We start from the raw sequence: 18,616 nt of genomic DNA, 5'->3' as shown, positions 1-18,616 counted from the left end.
ATGGTTAACAAATATGGATTGTGTCAAATTATATTTTTCTTATAATACCATGAGTATAATCTGGTTTCACAAGTTGAATAAAGTAAAATCAAAATTTAAAGATTTTAAGGAGGATTTTTGGTCCAGAAAGCGATTTTCAAGGTTAAATTTTATGATTTTGCTAAAGGAAAGCTATTAAATATAGAAATTGAAGATTTTGAGTACATATTTATTTTTAAGTGTATGAATTTCTGAAAAACTCTATGAGTTTAATATTAAATAAAAAATACTAAATTCTCTGAGTTTAATATTTTTAAAATTATAAATCATTATGTGCGGATCTTAACTTATAAAATTACGATAAACATGATTGGAAGATTTTTATTCATTCAAAATAAAATTCATTCGAAATAAAGTTAGTCTTACATGTACATGAATATATCGCTATCATCCGTACTGGAATCAAGTCAGTATAGGTCTGTTCTTTATCAATGAATTCTCTGAACTAGTGCATATGGTACAATGCATTGAAGTGAAAAAAATTACATTTGTTTCAAACCTCACCTTATTGCACCATGTGCACCAGTTCAGAGAATGTTTCGATAAAGAACAGGCCTCATATTTTAACAATTTATATTTTTTTTACTGAGAAAAGAAGCAAAACCTTTTAAAAAATTAGAACTGATATTTAGCGCCGTCATTTTGCTAATATTTAATATAGCTTTTTTATTCTAATACAGGCAATATAAATATTTACCTACGTAGATTAAATATTTTAATCTATAAAAATGTATATAAATGTATATTTCATATCGAAATACTATTTAACTATTATGATCGAGCTTAGACTAATAAAGCTATTTTGTTATTTATTAAAAATTTTGTCAGTTTGTTCCGAATAAATAAAAATTATGCCTATCATTATTTTAAAACGGAATATATGTAACGGTTTATAATTTTAAAGATGTGCATACACACATAACGGTTTATAATTTTAAAAATATTAAGATTAGAAACTTCCAAAAATTCATATAATTTAAATTAATAGATATGTATTAAAAATCTTAAATTTTTACATTCAATTTTTTAAATCATAAAATTTAACTTAAAGAATCTCCTCTTTCTAGAATCTCACATTAAAAGTGAATTCTTGAATTGTATATAGTGTGTTACTGCCATACCCCATAAAAGAAGCAAGTAACGAAATGCCAATTCGCGAAAAGCGAATTATATCGTCGCATCTGGCACGGCATCAACTGCAGGAAAGTTGAGAAGCGCGAATCTGTACATTCGGCTATTTCGACGGAAGCAACATCTGCTGGGTCCGGCGCACACTGGGCCCTTAAAAAGGCCAATTTGCCCGGACACGGTTGCACGTTCGCGTAAACTTCCCAACAACTTTTTGTCGATGTTCTGCGGTATACGTAGCTGCAACACCTCGTACAAGTATGTGACGGATCTGCTGCATCGTTCGTTGCAGCAGCGTGTGTTGCTACATTATTCCGTGAAAGATGTTTTCTCGTGTCGCCTCCCTTTTTCGCGTGAAAGTCGAGATGTGATTCGAGCGCACTAATATTTACTCTGTTGCCATAACGTGATAAAAATAGGGATGTATACTTCTTTAACCTATTTCTGTGCATTTATTTTTTCACATTACGATTTTAAGAGATATTATTACATAAAATTATATATTATATTATATAGTTAATGTATACCAAGCAAATTATTAATTTTTGATTGTGTTAATATTTAATATATGTTAAATCCATTTTATTTTCTTTATATAAGATAATCGTATTTTTTAAAACAAAAAATCAAATTTTTTATAGAAATGTAATTATAATAAGATATATTTAATCTTTGCAATTATAATTCTAGAAATTTAAAAAAAAATACAGTGCAATAGAGATAATAAAATCCTATTGAGTTAATCAAACTTGCAAAATTTGAACATTTGTTTATTTCCATGAATTTCTATTAAAATTAAATAATTGAATAAAAATGATTGGCATTTAAAAAAAGATTTTACGAAGCATAACGTAAATGCAATAAAATTGTAAAATAATTCTAATTGTTGTATGCTCTCAAAGGAACAATGATAATCCAATTCCTTGAATTAAAAATAATTTTGTTATTTTTAACTTCCACGTGTATCAAAATGTAAATCAATCCATTTTTTTAATTTTAAAATAAACAACATTTATATTAACGTGTACACTTAATAAATAATAATAAATTTAAATCAAATTTAATACATTTTCTTACGTTAAATTTGACGTTATAAATTTAACAGCACAGTAAATAGCTTCAAGTAATCTAAAAAAAACTCTCTAATCGTTGGTCGTCTTCTACCTTCTTTTCTCTGTAATTTTAATATAAATTTTCTTTTAGAAAAATACGCGTTTGATCCGTGACCTGTTCATAATATAGAGAAAATATATAATAAAGTAATTCCGCTTATCATGCATATGGTATATATATTAATATATAAAAGATATGCTATTGATTAAAATTTTTTTTTTTATTTTTTTTTGTGTTAATTCGTTAATATAATTATACTTTGATAATATAAAAGCTTTGATAATAACAAGAATAAGAAACAAGATTATTATTCTCTTATTTTTCATCATATTCAAAACAATTTTTTCTTTCTTTTTCTTATATCTTCGATCTTTACATTGCTCAATTCTTTGTGGTTTCGTAAGTTAATTTTGAGAAACTAAGTAATTCATTAATGTAGAAAAAAATTATGTTTCTAGAATACTGAAGAATAATCTGAATAGTTAATCCAAGACTTCTAGTAATAATACAAGGCATACTAATGTATAAATTAAACTAAACAGAAAAAATGCAATTATTCGGTTTTTTTTGCGAAACATTTTTTTATTAAGCTTGCTCTTTTGTTGATTTATTGACAACAAAAAATAATTACAAACGACTATCTTTTTTATCGGAAACATACTTTCGCGTACTTCGTTTTTTATCACATGGTACGGGCGAACGGAATTCGGTGGCTTGCCTGTAACATACAGAGACACCAATAGTTCACGGAAGATATATCATCGTGACGACAGATAACGCGTTTTCTAGACTCGCTTCGAAGAAAAGAGAAGAACAAAATGCCGGCACAAAGAAACACTCGGTTGACTTTCTTATATAGTCTTATAAAATAAAACTTGTAAAATCGTCAATTGGAAGTCGCAAAACGAATGGTTACCAAAGACTGCGCCATCGATTCGTGGCACGCAGAAACGCTAGTAATAAAAACTTTCTCAATTTGCCAGTTTTATCAGGTACAGTGTCGCAGCTTTACGAGGCGCCAGCCATCAGACTTTGCGCCGTTAAAATTAGAAATATAAAAGTCTGGGTATAATAAAGAAGAAAAGCAAGCAAGCTTCTTGAATCGGAATTTAGATACCTGTCAGTGAAATTATAGTTCTTTATATTCGACATTTATTAATAAAAAAAATAATAAATATATAAAGCCTTAATCCGTTAATAGTAATATATTTATTATATATTTCTAGTTTAATGTCACTTTTGTAGACTAAAAACATATATTCAATAACTTAAAAAAAATATGAGCTGGGAGGGATAAAATGGATTGATTTTGTTCTTTGTTATTGAGCAAGAGGACGTTTATCATTAGAATTCATCTTTATGGAATGAATCCTTCTGATTGTAAGATCGTGCAATTTAACCATGTCTTCAAATTGACGTCGTATTCATGATGAGAGATTTACAGTAAAGAACTATTCCTTTCCTCAATAATTTGAAAACGTTCTATTATAAACACATGCGCAGCTATATATTTAAAAAATATATTAATGTCAAGAAAATGAAATATAAAGTATATCAATTTATAATTAAGAAATTTTCTCAATAAACAACATCGATAATGGCCTTCAGAAGAACAGAAATTCTTAATTGTCTCCTAACTCCACAATTAGGTATCTAATAATTAATAATTAGATTCAATGTCACATTGCGCATATATGCAAAATATGAACAAAGCATTAAACAGAGCCAAGACATCATTGAAACAATTATGAGAGTTAACACGATCACAACATATAATCGACACTGCCATTCGAGATTTAATGACGATATTACGCAAAGGCGTCGTCACATAACAAACAATCACGTTTGGGCGAATTCCGTAACGGGGATATGTCTGTCCCTCGGAGGGATGTAGGCAATCCCATTACGAGCGTGTCAAAGCCAGGCTAATTAACTCAATCGCGTACACGCAGCAAACAAACGGACAATATATTGATTCGATTACAGACGAAATATAGCTCGGTAGAATCGGCAAGCGAACATAAGCTCGTTATTCCGGATTGTGCATAAATTGCAGATTATTTTACAACGCCACTTGTCAGTAAACTTGTATAAGAAGTTCAACGCGGTGATTACATGGCACAATTTTGTTTCTTACTAATTAACAAGTACATCCGTGCTTGCGACTTTCTATGGATGATTAAAGAACTCTCTCTCTCTCTCTCTCTCTCTCTCCTCCCTCCTTTCTCCCCCCTCCCTCCCCCCTCTCTCTTTTCTATATATATATATATATTCCATATATTTCACACAATCATCAATTATTTTCAGTTATAGAATTTAAAATTCTACACCGAGAAAAATGTTTTTGGTCGTATCAAGAAAAAGTACAAACAAAATGAATTTTTATTATATTAAATTTTCAGGTTATTTTGATTAGAATATTTAATAGATTTAATTGTTAAGTGTTTGATTTATTCCTTTTTGATCAAATTTATCAAAATTTCAATTAATGAAACGAGATTTTTTCAATGTGTATTACATATTATTTCTCTCTTTTGTTCAAAAACAAAAAATACATTGTTCTTACTTCGATTTTGGAAAATGTATAATTAATTGTGCTTTTTTCTTTTTTGCACGCATGGAGCAGAATAATTTAACTACTATAAAGGTAAGTTATAAAAATACGTTTGTTAATAGATAAATAAAAAAATATCTACTGCAGAATTGAGATTTTAATATAACCTATTTTAATATAGTGCAGTCACATATATTTCTCAATTCTCATAAGTTTTATAACGGAAAATATGTTTAAATGAATAACTGCGCCTTCAAACGCATTTCACAGCGACATAAAAACGATCTGAATCGTTTTTATGCTTGTAATTCTATAGTATTACTAATAGAGCCAATGGAGCGCGGTTCAACATCTCACATTTCATTACGAGTGAATTATCTGCGAAAAGCGAGAACATTTAATCAGAAACATCAACTGATTCACCTGTATAAATACTGGACTCTATGATTCCATATGAAATTATTACATTATGTATATCATTGTTTGTTTCTTAATGTATTGTAAATAATGAGTTATAATTTTTGAAATTTAAGTTTTTCAAAAGAAAAAAGACACAGAAAAAAAAATTCTTTAATTAATTTTATATAAATCTTATTCTTATTATATGAAATTAAGTATAAAAAATTACGCTTAATAAAAAGAATATCATGAAAATAGAAAATTATTTATAAAGAATTCTGAGGCATTTCCCTGTATTCTATCTAATAGAATAAAAGTAGTATTAAAATCAGATACAATAATATAAAATTTAACCGCATGTTTTTTTTTTTATAAAAGAAGCATGAGAAGCTATCTCGAAGTTATTTGCGATTCCGATCGTAGTCGCGCCCTTATCAGAATCGATTTCTCGCTTGCTCACGAAATGTTGAAAAACCATAGAAATCGTCTCCAGATCGTCCGAATTTCCATGATAAGACAACTAACAAAAAATGGGATTATTTCGATTGGAAACCTTTCTGAATAATTTCATGACATCTTTCCAAGTGACACAAAAGAAAATTGGGATACTTTTACCGATATCTGGAACTAAACATTCATCGATATTTTTCAACATGAAATTTTTACGTAAATCATTTGATGTGTTACATTTTTTACCTTTCACGAGTGATAAGCGATATATGAATAATGAATAAAATTGAAAAAAGCATCGTTTTCCTGAGAGACTTCTGTTTGTCCGAAACTTTGGGTCGAATGTAAGGATATCACCCTACGATCCCTTCGTATTGGGAAACACGTGAATCGGATACATTGACTAGTTTCTTCGTAAATACGGTCCTGGAGAAAGGCATCGTAAAATCCGGTAAGGATATTGGTTGTCCCGAATATATCGGGAGGAATATACACCCAAGGCGCGATATCTGAGGTGATATCGCTTTTACAGCGACAGTATCGCGGGGATACCGTGCGCACGAGTTACGAAATATAAATGTTAGGGAAACAGAGGCGCCAATTTGCCGTGAAATCCTCCTAGGAGCCGAGATTTCGTTCTTTCACCCTTCACACATTGGAGCGAAAACAGGAATTCCTCGTCTGACCTCTACCTCCAAATACGGGTCCTTTCATGAAATAGAGAATTCGAGATTTAATCTTCTTTCTCTCTTTGATAATTTCAATATCGTGAATGTGTGGTGGAATTGCGAATTCACTTGAAATAGTCTGTAGAGTCAAGATTTTCCTTCGAAATCTCTAGCATCTATAATATCGCATGCAATTGTGTTTATACATTTGTATGTATTAAAAGTCTTATATGATAAGCATACAATCATTATATATTTTGTTTAATGAATAAATATACATTAATAAATGTGCAAAATTTATTTTGTAATATGCTTTGTTTAATTAATAAAAATACATTAATAAATATGTTATAATTTACATTGTAATAAAGAACATACAGAATTAAACTTTAGTTTATAGTATTTTATTCGAAAAATCTAAACTTACCTACACGAATTTTATTATAACTAACTTTAAAAGTTTGGGAAATGTGTGAACAAAATATTTTCTCTCACTTTTTGTGAACACGAAAAATAGTGCCAAAATTTTTGTTAAAACAGGAAATATGTGCTGTACGTAAAAACATGATGCAGCCGCATGTATCATGAGTACTAATAACAAGAAAATTTATTACAAAAAAAAAGAGTCGGATTATATTACACGACGTTGAGATAGCTTTTTCTAAATGGAAAAATGCTTTTTCTCTTGGCAAATCTCTTTGTGCGTAAAACTTTGCATTCAATCATTTTGTGTGAAATATTTTGTATACGCTACATCTGTTATATAACATCTCATTATGTATGTGATTCGCAGACTGAAACGTCGTTGCTGTACGACGCTGTCCATCTCTTCGCCAAAGCATTACACGATCTCGACACGTCCCAACAAATCGATATCAAACCGTTATCCTGCGAATCAACGGATACTTGGCCTCACGGATACTCTCTTATCAATTACATGAAGATTGTAAGTAAATAACGTTAATTGAAACAGCTAATATACTATATTTATATTGTGTATTTCCAAATGTAGAACATATGTATGCTCTTTATGTTAAAATTTTGTGTGTTGAAAGTTTTCAACTTTCTCTCAAGCTAATCTAATACATATAAATACAACTATTCTAATATATATAAATAAATTAGATACTACTAGATATTAGAATATATGGATCGTACAATTGTCACGTTTATAACAATTCTATATATATGAGTAAACTATACATTAAACAGGTAAATTTTTTATTTTTCTTATATCTTTATGTATCATTTCTCTCATAGTTTCAATGTCTGCACACGATTCTCTTAATTTTGAATAATAACAATCCATCAATATAATCTGTATTTTAAGAGCAATTTTATGTAAATGATATGACAACTTTTTGTTTAATAATTTTTATATTTTTTGCATTTAATGCATAATCTCCATATTAAATGGAATATCAATTAATTTTACATTTAGCTCTACACGACACTAAATATTCCACACTAGATACTCTCTAGTAGATACTACTAGATATTAGAATATATAGATTATACAATTGTCACGTTTATAATTGACTTTAATGAAATTAATGAAGCAATCAAATAAATTTAGATTAAGGACAATGATAAATCGGATCTGCGCGATCCTTTCAAGTCCTGGTAAAATATTTCATCTCGTAAAATATGTGCGATAAACGCTCGCGATAGTAAAGGCGATGCTTATATATTGACAGCCATCTTTCCACATGATTACTGCACGCTCGTATTCAACGAAGCAACGATGCAAAGCAGGTTATCGCGAATATATCACGCCGGAGAGAAATTAATCTCGCGTACCACCAATCGATCGCACCGACAACGTAATAAGCCATTATAACGATATGCTTAATCCGACTAACTGACTCGCTTACCTTTCACATAATCTACGTACCGTTCATTAACAAGCAGCACGAGTCTTGCCATGTGCATTACGCATAATACATGATAGGCTTTCACTCGTTATCCCGTAATGCATAAGACATAAAACAGAATTTTTATTTTTCTCTCTTTTGCTTTTCAGAATATTTCAATCATCACAGGCAAATCACATATATACAATAATACCATTATCCTCTTCTAACATTTTTATAGACTTTTTTATATTTATTTTATGTTTAATCTTGCATGGTATATGTATATATTAAAAATAGTATAATACACACAAAAAATGGATTAATCTCTTTATCTTTAAAATATTTATGATCATGTAGCACAAAAATTATTCATTCTTTTGATATTGCAAGTCTATATCGTCAGATATGACTATGATATTAAATTCTCTATGTACATACTAGAAACTAGTGAAAGCCAAAACTAATTTTATTTAATACGGATACATGCAAATACAGATCCTGCGTTTTCTAGTTCTTTAATTTTTAAAACGAAAGTGTATCTTTGCATTATTTTTTATAAGTAAAGAAAAAAATTTGATAAATACGTGACACGCGTAGTGAAGGAAGTCACGGATGCATTGACTTTCCGCGATCTCTGCGATTGTTTTCATGAAACAATGGAAAGTTACTCCAGTTTAAACGAAGCTGTCACGCGTACTGACAAATTGTTCGCTGTTGCCATGGTGCATCCTGCAAAGGACCGCCTATGCAATCCGTACGTAGATTTGTGCATAACATTCAAGCTAAATACAACGAAGTTTTTAATCAATATGTGGCTGATTTTTGAAAATTTATTTTATGAAAAATTTACTTAAAAAGACGAAAGCAAAGATAATAAAGATTCGGTTTTCTATGCTAAATGAGATCCACTTCGAATATATAAACAAGTGCATCGTAATATTATATAGATTCCCTATATATCCTATTTTTTATGTAATTTTACATAAATACTATAATAAACTTCTCCTTTCGTTCGCACCAAAATGTATTTTTTAACTGTATTTTAAAGGAATTTAATTTACCAAATATTTTCTTAATAGATAAAACAATATATATGAGAGAATCTATATATGTGTGTAATATGCTGAAAAATTGTTCATATTAAATTACACCTTACCTTAATATAATCTATTTATTCGCAGCAAATATTGCCATGGCGAGTTGCAACTGCTTAACAATGAAATCGAACGTATATTAAACACAATAACTAGGAAATGGAAGTAACGCTTTACCGTTACAAGTTATTTTGATAACGGTCAGATAACGGTATAATCTTTTTCTTTGGTAATTATGATGGCAACGTGGTTACATTTTTTTGGTAACGAATTTTACAGTTATTTTTATCGTTACTTTTTATAATTATACTTCAAACGTAATATGACAATTTTTTATATGTTCTTCAATATTTCCGTATCGTTTTTATCATATACTCGTAACTTAGATGTCATTTAATCAATTTTTGTTCGACCATCCGCACCTCAGTTATGTTTCACATATCGGTCTAATGTCATTATTGTTTATTGTTTTTATTAATATTTAAACAAAAAATATTGCTAAATTTTTTAGACTAATCTTATTTCAGCATTAAAAAAGTAACGGGAAAGTAACGAATTGTTACTTTTTAAGTATCGGTAACAATAACTATAATAGTCTAAAGTTATTTTTAAAAAGTAACTTTCCATTCTCTGACAGTAACACACGGTAGATACGAGTTACCGTGAATATAAATATGCGTTGCACGCAGGATATGGAAACGTGCCTCGTCATACACGTCGCCATGTCGAAATTGACAAGTACTGCAAGATATGTTCTATGCCGAGGCGGCTCTCATGTGCACCCGTGACTGCGTATATGTCACGAACGAACGAAATCTGTCGCTCACGCGGCCGAACGTCCTGACCAGGATAAGCAAAAACTGATGTCGATAAAACCAGACATGTAATTTCGACGAACTGGTTATGCAACTACCCAATTACGTGATACACGCGTCCGTGCCGGATTAAACGTTATATTAATAATTTTTATAAAAGTTGAAAATATCTCCGATCAGTCGTGAAAAAAAAAATTTATAAAAGAAATCGATTATTTAATTTTGTTATCTAAAAGGCTTTCAGATATAATTTCTAGTATGTCTGTTCTGATATTTAAAAGCTATAAATTTTCAACGATAATTATTTCGTAGTACGACGGTAAAGAAAAAGACTATAAAGAATATACTGCAACGAAATATTAACAAATATAATAACACTGATCGATACTATTTTGGCCTTAAAGTAAATGAAACTGTTTCTGATAGATTTTGATGCAAATTACGAATGTAGTTCCAAAAATGTCGTACTATGTCAAGTTTTTGAGATATTATATTTTAACCTAAAAGTGCAAGAAATGAAGTATACTTGTTGTAGAGAAAGTACAAGGACTCCTAAATATCTCAGAGAACTTGGGTTTAAGAAAAAAAGATTCATTTGAAGATTATACTATATATTAAAAAGTTTATTACGATTGTACTAAGCCTATGAAAATATGAAAAACAATGTCTAATTCTTCCCACTACTTATATAAATATAAGTAATCAGCGCTAAAACTATCAAAAACGACTTCATTTACTTCAAAATCAAACAGATTGAATTTTTGTCGACCAGTGTAATTCTTGTATTGTGCGAAAACAATTTCTCGGTAATGACAAATTTCTCAATTGGCTAGTTATATTATAAAATTACAATACACCAAAAAATATAATATTAAATGTGCTATCAAAACGTTCTAAATATTATGATCGCGTCAGAATTTATTTGCTGTTTTTACTAATTTCATGATGATTAATGCAGTCATCATCTTACATTACTTTGTCACTGATAGTTTTCATGACAGACATATGATGATATAATAGGACATCTATTTATGTGATATACGGTATTAGTCAAATAACGCAATAACAATCAATTAAAATGATTTTTTCAAGGACCACATCATAAGTCGTTAGTAATGATAGCATCTATATTAATCTCACGTGTCAGAACAGAATTTAATTTTACGATATTCATGTAACAGTAATTACAAGCAGTCACCTAGAATTTCGTCCGCAATTCCATCGTTTTAGGAATGTACAATGTGACTCGTGCACAGAGAAAGACATGCAAAATTTGGTTATCATGAGATATATAATTACTTGCGAATCGCTTTACGAACAGAATTTTTGTCTCTATAAGATATAATCACATATTAATGCATCTTTAGTATTTCCATGTAATTGCGAAGTATAACATCCGGTGTATGTTGCTGCCAGACGTCCATCTCGTATTTACGAGCGGTAAATGTGTAGACGTATACTTTATTTTCGTATGCGTAATAAATGCACCATGAATCTGCTCGTATCCAAGTTTGGTTGTATGTATGTCCATCTTGGTTCTCAAACATTTTTCGATCACAATCACGCAGCATATTGACAATTAGATACGTATATTCATTAAATTTTAAATCAAATCGAATTGTTAAACTGTAAAATAAAATTAAGCTATTAATAAATTTGCTTGTAACAAAATATCTAAGATTGAAATTAGAAATTTACACTTAGTAAAGTTTGTGACACAATTTTTGAGAGTCACTGGTCTATGTATATCAGACACATACAAGCGCATAAAACTCTTACAGATTGTACGTTGATTTATTCGCGCATAAACCGTCATGTCAGATACTTCAGTATTTCAGTATGCATATAAGATATAGTAAAAAGTAACAATATGTTTTAATATTATGATTTACGTCTGTATGTATAATTGAGGAGATGGGTGGAATAAAAGCACAATTCTGCTTAGGCCCTTTTTCCGGCAATTAGCTTTTTCATGTATTTAATCGTAATAGAGGAGATTTATAACTTTGTAAGTTCTTAAAGACATTACATAAATTCATTCAATATTGTATCCATTTATGTATAATAAAAAAAGTAGCAAGTTATTTTAATTTTTATTAATATCAAAATTTTGTAATTAGACCTTTATTCCGCCCATCCCCTGAATTTTAAGTATAACATTTACAATTTTCGGTAAATACACAAATATCATTTAATTATGACTTAATAAAATTAGTAAGAAAATACAATATTATATTTATAACAAAATGTACAATTTTAACTGCTAAATATTTTCAACATATATTTTAGGTGGAGATGACAGGGCTCACGGGTATTATCAAGTTCGATCATCAGGGATTTCGCTCCGACTTCGTTCTAGACATCATCGAGCTGAATAACAAAGAAGGCTTGAAGAAAATCGGTACTTGGAATAGTACCAAAGGTATCAACTTTACGAGAAGCTATGGTGATGTTTACAGTCAAATCGTTGAAAACTTGCAGAATAAGACTTTCATCGTGACGACTATACTGGTGAGTGACGTTTCTAAAGAATACGCATGGCTTTCCTTTCTTTCAAACATCAGAATAATATATTAAATAAAACTTTCATCTTCAAATATGAACGCTTAAGTTCTGTTTCTTTGAATCTTATAAATAACTGGATAGGACTATTTGATTTGGATGAAGATAATATATAACATACTGCATTTTTCTATTTTTTAAATAAATTTTATTATATTATATAAGTAGCTTTCTTTCTTTCATTTTAGAAGAATAAGAAATATTAATTAATTATAAATAAATTAATTTATTAAAGCACTGTACTATTTCTACGTTAAATCTACTAAATTTCTTTTATCTTATTAATATCTAAAACTGTATTAATAAGATAAAAATTTATAGGAACTGTAAATAATTAGAAATAATTATGTAATAAGATAAAACTTTAGAAAACAAAAATTACTTACAAAGAATCACCTTGATTTGTCTCCCTTTAATGAGCTTTAAATATATTGTTTTCTATTTTTATATGCCTGTTTTTGGGGGTAAAATAATTCTTAGAAAAAAAAATCGGTTATTCTATTTCGAAGTGAGCATTGTCGAACTATGATAGAAAAAAATAAAAGTTTAATGGTTTTAAGAGTACTTAATATTTAAAATTCAAAAGCAATTTTTTAAAATTTATTTTTTACAAATAAAAAATTTTTTAACAAATTTTTTAAATTTTAAAGTACTCTTGAAACAATTCAACTTTTATTTTGAACATTTTTTTCTATCTCTCATAGTTTTGATGATATTCATCGAAATAGAATAACTGATTTGTTCTAAGTGTGTTTTATCTCTTAAAAGTGCACGTATAAAAAAATACGTACCTTTATTTTTTTGTCCAAAAAACGACATATTTAAAGCTCATCAAAATCGAAGGAAGATACTTTCATGTGCCTTTCCTTGTTAGCTTGAGGTATGAATTTTGAAAGCATTGTGTGAAAAATGTCGTTTAGAATAAAAAAAATCCTAAACCATTTATTTCGTTTAAAGACATGTCTGCAAAAATTGTTCGTGACAATCGCGCGCCTGACTCGGAAATCGTTGCTTCAATCGAAGCGTGAACAAAACAGAAAGGTCGCCGCATTTAACATGACCGGCAGTCACAGCGGAGTGGAAAAATATTGTCCATCCATTAGCGAAGCTCGTTAGCTTCTCTCATTTTTCCCTAGAAAAGAAGAAGACAAGAAAGAAATACTGGAAATCTAATACGCACGTGACTTATTGTTAATTGAAATTTTCGTGACAATCGATCACATTACTTATTCTCACTCTAATTGCGATGACAAATACTTGGTAATGTATTAAGCACTTTGAAACTCGCTCGAGAAAGGGAGTAAGTTTCCCGCGGTGAGGCCTGGCATGATAAGAAGAGGGATACATCGCGTGAGAATCATTCTCATAAAAACTTCGATGTCCTAACTTCGATGTTTCTTTGATCAGTACACCAAGATCCGCAACTAAACGAATCTATCTAATAAGAACATACAACATGTCTTAAGTATACACATACATTACAGAATGCTCCGTGAGATTTATATTAAATATTAAAAAAACAAGGTTTATAAAGATATAAAACGTATATTAATTGATGTGTTTCTATTGTTAAAAACAATATCAATTTTTTCATTTCCATTATTAAGTATTTTACTATTTATACTTAAATTGCAAATTTAGAAAAATCAGACTTATTTGATTACTAATTGTAAAATAACATTATTTATAAATCTTCATATTTTTCTATTTCTTTTAATAATCAATACGTACAGTTTTATACTAAATCTTCTAAGCTAATCTCGACATTGGTACGAGAGTATTGCAAGATTATGTCGCTAATTGTAAGATTATTACTGCAGATATTATAACTTCACTGACAGCCTCGTTGAGAGCTATCGTCGATAAGTTGATTGCTCGTATCGATAAATTCGTAGCGTTTTTTTAAACGCCTATATGCAGCACAGTATTGACAGCAGCTCATTACCTCATCGCAGAGCGCACCGTATTGTATGCGGAAGGACTCGAGCGAGAAACTTACCGGAAACGCGCAATTCGAAGGCTACAGCGTCGACTTGATTTACGAGATATCGCGGCTGCTTGGATTCAATTATACGTTCCGGCTTGTGCCGGATGGACGTTACGGCTCGTACAACGCGCAGACGAAGGAATGGGACGGGATGATGAAGGAGCTGCTCGAGCAAAAGGCCGATCTCGCGATCGGTGATCTCACCATCACGTACGATCGGGAACAGGTTGTGGATTTCACGACGCCGTTCATGCCTTTAGGTGAGAGTCAACATTACGAATGCAGCAAATATCATTGCGATTTTACGATTCACATAACAAACATGTTACATGAAAGAAATTGTTAAAAAATATGCCATTTTACGTAAATAGTTTAAGATGATGTTATAACATTTTCTAATGTTATAACATCATCTGGAACGATGTTATCGCTTCCATAGGCTTGGGCAATAAGATATGGAAAAAGATAAATACATTTCAGGCAAACATGTTATTGATATGAAAGTGATGTAACTGCTTTTTACGAAAAGATACTATTTAATTATGTTTCTGCACATAACAGTCAAAAATTTAAAAATGTATTTCTACAAAAATAATGGTACGTTACAGTGTCATAGAAGTAAAATTATTATCTCAAATTAAAATAGCGGAATAAAATTTAAAATATCACATATAGCGAGCAATCTTTGTCCTGCATATCTCCGAAATAATTTCTCGGACGCAATTTTACGAGCTATTATGTACCTTCGTAAGCCATAGGTGGTCGTAACGAAAACCAGAATAAATCTCACGGGTGATTATACGCGGTCCACTGTGTCCACACATCAATGCATTCTACCTGTGGTCTCCGCCGTGGCTAAGCATAAAATGAGAATTTTGAATTTCCAGGGATCAGCATACTTTACCGCAAACCCATAAAGCAACCGCCGAATTTGTTCTCGTTCCTCAGCCCTCTTAGTCTCGACGTTTGGATCTACATGGCAACGGCTTATCTCGGGGTCTCTGTGCTCCTCTTTATATTAGCCAGGCAAGTGAAACCACTTTAAATTCCTCCGACAAAACGTTGTGACACTATTCTGGAAATTTGATCTCTTATCTAATCGATGCGATCGCATCTCCCTTAATGATGCATCGATAAATTAAATACGAAGGAAACTTGAACCTATCTTACTTCAATGATTTTTGTACGTCTTCGTTTCATAAATTTAAATAATAATCAAAATTTTATATCGATATTTGTTTCTTAATTTTTCACGATGAGGATATCTAATGAGAAATTTAATTTTTCGATTTGTTTTTAATATAATTCTCACAGTTGTTTTACATAATGTATTAGCTATTTTGTGCAAATCATTTACAAGGTTAATAAAAATTTATTCAAACGGTATGTGTTGAGATGAATTTATTATAAGATAAATGCAAAAATGCTTAAGGTAGACTTTTTATATAACAAAAATGTTCAATGCCATTGGATCAGAACGTATTTGGAATCATTAAATTTAGATTCACGCCGTACGAATGGTACAACCCGCATCCGTGCAACAAAAATCCGGACCGTCTGGAGAACCGCTTCAAGTTCTTTAACTGCTTGTGGTTCACCATTGGCTCTCTAATGCGGCAGGGTTGTGATATTCTGCCAAAGTAAGCCCTTTCACGCATCGAGATAATGATCTTCATGCGCAAATAGGTGCTCATCGCATTTGTTTTTTAAAAAAAAAAAAAAAAAAAAAAAAAAAACAGGCAGAAATAGTCTCAAGATGCAAAATTAAGCAATTTTCATATTTCATCAAGAAATACAGAAATAAGATAGAATATGTTACACTTACAGTTAGCTTGTACTACATTATTTTTAAACGCACACAAAGTAAGATACAAAAATAACACTAATGAAGTACAATCTTGCAAAATTAATTTAGAAAACTAATTAAGTTTTATATGATTAAACTGGAACTGAAGGAATAAAACAATGATTTGTCATAATAAAATAAATTCTTTTTACGCCAAGAAAATAAGATTTATATTAAAATAAGTTTTTTCACATTTTTATCATATTTGGTTAAATAATGCGAATAATTAGATATATATTTACATGTTTCTTATTATATATTTTTGTATTATCCGCGGAGATTGCTTTCATCATAAAAACAATCATTATATCGCTTCAACAAAGGATCTCTGGTTCATTAATTGTTCGAAGCATATAATTTCACAAATTTATCTTGTTAATTTCAGAGAATGACGATTCAGATAAATTCGCGGATAGGTGCACGCTTTATCATCTAATCTCGGTCCTTCCCCTTTCACCTGTCCGCAGGTTCAGCCCCTACGAGTGGGAGAACCCCCATCCATGCAACGGGCAGTCCGAAGTCCTCGAGAACGAGTTCACCCTAATGAACTCGCTCTGGTTCACCATAGGCTCTCTCATGCAGCAAGGCTCCGATATAGCGCCGAAGTAAGTTACTGAAGAAGCACGCAGTGTATATAAACATGGAGTACGACAATGTAGAATCCATTATGTCGCTGGCACCAGCGTAAAACTAAGTTTAATCGTATGAGGGAAACGAATGTACAGCGCATTATTGTAGATTATGCAAATGATGGAAGAATCGATAAACCTGCCGTGCTATATCGTTGGCTTGCTGCAACTGATTGTACACCAAGTATACCGGAAAACGTGAGAATTACTTGACAGGAATATATTCCTTAACGGTTTTTGATGTCGACTCATTCCTTGAAGAACAATGAAAATTTAATCGATGGCTTAATTAGGAATCTTAATTAAAGGATTGTAGCAAATGAAGCTGCAACAGTATGTAACAAAACTTTACTTTCTAGTTAATTCGAAGCAGACTCTCTCTTAATAGAAAATTAACTTTATACGGAATTAGCAGTTTAATATTCAAAATTAAAAGGTTCGAAGTTAGAAAGCGCGAAAACACGCTCTATCAAAAATATGATTTTAAAAATTGTCCAAGAATTATATCTTTGTAACGCGATTTCCGGTGTACCGTATACAAATGCGGCAAAATTAATCACAACGCTTTGCTCGTACATACATAGTTATCGAAATGCATGATATTGCATGGCATACGCTGAAAGCTTGGAATGCCCTTACACAAGTAGTTTCCAATAATTCTACGTGCTCGTTATACATGACATAATTGCGTTTATGTATACTCGCCAGTTTTCGCATGTAAAATAATTCGCTCGCACACATTTCGTATATATGTCCCGCTCGCCAGCTTCCGCATTTGCCGTTTAATAGCGAACGCGAATCATTTAACTGCGAAACGGGTTATATCTGCAACGTATACAGCTGGCTCGTTACATAAAGCGAAGTTGAACTTCCGCACGCTCCATTACCTTCGCGTAAAAGGCGCAAAGTTACCTTCGAAAACTTCCTCGAACGGCAGGTGTCATTGATTTCTTTTTCTACGATTCGTATTTTCGACACGCTCTGCTTTATCGAGCACAAATCTACACGAGATGGTTTATGCAGATTACTTTGCGCTCAAATTCGCATGCTTTTCCGTTTAAAACGCCTTGCGATGGAAAATAGAATGCAGCCTTTGATCTCTTATCGTAGGGCCGTGTCGACTCGCATGGTCGCTGGTATGTGGTGGTTCTTCACGCTGATCATGATCTCCTCTTATACGGCTAATCTCGCGGCTTTCCTCACCGTCGAGAGGATGGATTCCCCGATTGAAAGCGCTGAAGATCTCGCTAAGCAGACGAAAATCAAATATGGTGCTCTCAAAGGTGGCAGCACGGCGGCTTTCTTCAAGGTGAGATTAATACTTTTGTATACATTATTCATTGTGCTCCCAAGAATGACATTCAAGCGTTTTATGTATTTTTAAGGATTGTAATATTTATTCCGAAAATACGAAAGAACGGTTTCGGTTTTTTAAATAATGTTATTCAATAAGATAATAAAGCTACACTTAAAAAA

At 31.0% G+C, this 18,616-nt stretch overlaps 1 protein-coding gene across 2 annotated transcripts in view; it reads left to right on the top strand.

The window, feature by feature from the left end:
- Positions 1-18,616, top strand: part of LOC108747741 (glutamate receptor ionotropic, kainate 2) — a 229,756-nt gene that overhangs the window by 204,499 nt on the left and 6,641 nt on the right. For both annotated transcript variants that reach the window (XM_018485435.1, XM_018485436.1), the window contains exons 8-14: positions 4,907-4,927; positions 7,145-7,297; positions 12,406-12,627; positions 14,634-14,925; positions 15,553-15,691; positions 16,979-17,116; positions 18,251-18,449. In XM_018485435.1, coding sequence (XP_018340937.1) covers positions 4,907-4,927; positions 7,145-7,297; positions 12,406-12,627; positions 14,634-14,925; positions 15,553-15,691; positions 16,979-17,116; positions 18,251-18,449 — 1,164 coding nt within the window. The remainder of the gene's footprint in view (positions 1-4,906; positions 4,928-7,144; positions 7,298-12,405; positions 12,628-14,633; positions 14,926-15,552; positions 15,692-16,978; positions 17,117-18,250; positions 18,450-18,616) is intronic.

This window comes from Trachymyrmex septentrionalis, unplaced genomic scaffold (assembly GCF_001594115.1).
Source record: "Trachymyrmex septentrionalis isolate Tsep2-gDNA-1 unplaced genomic scaffold, Tsep1.0 scaffold20, whole genome shotgun sequence".
Taxonomy (NCBI): Eukaryota; Metazoa; Arthropoda; class Insecta; order Hymenoptera; family Formicidae; genus Trachymyrmex; species Trachymyrmex septentrionalis.
The sequence above is the reverse complement of the archived record's forward strand: the minus strand, read 5'-3'. Positions and strand labels throughout refer to the sequence as shown.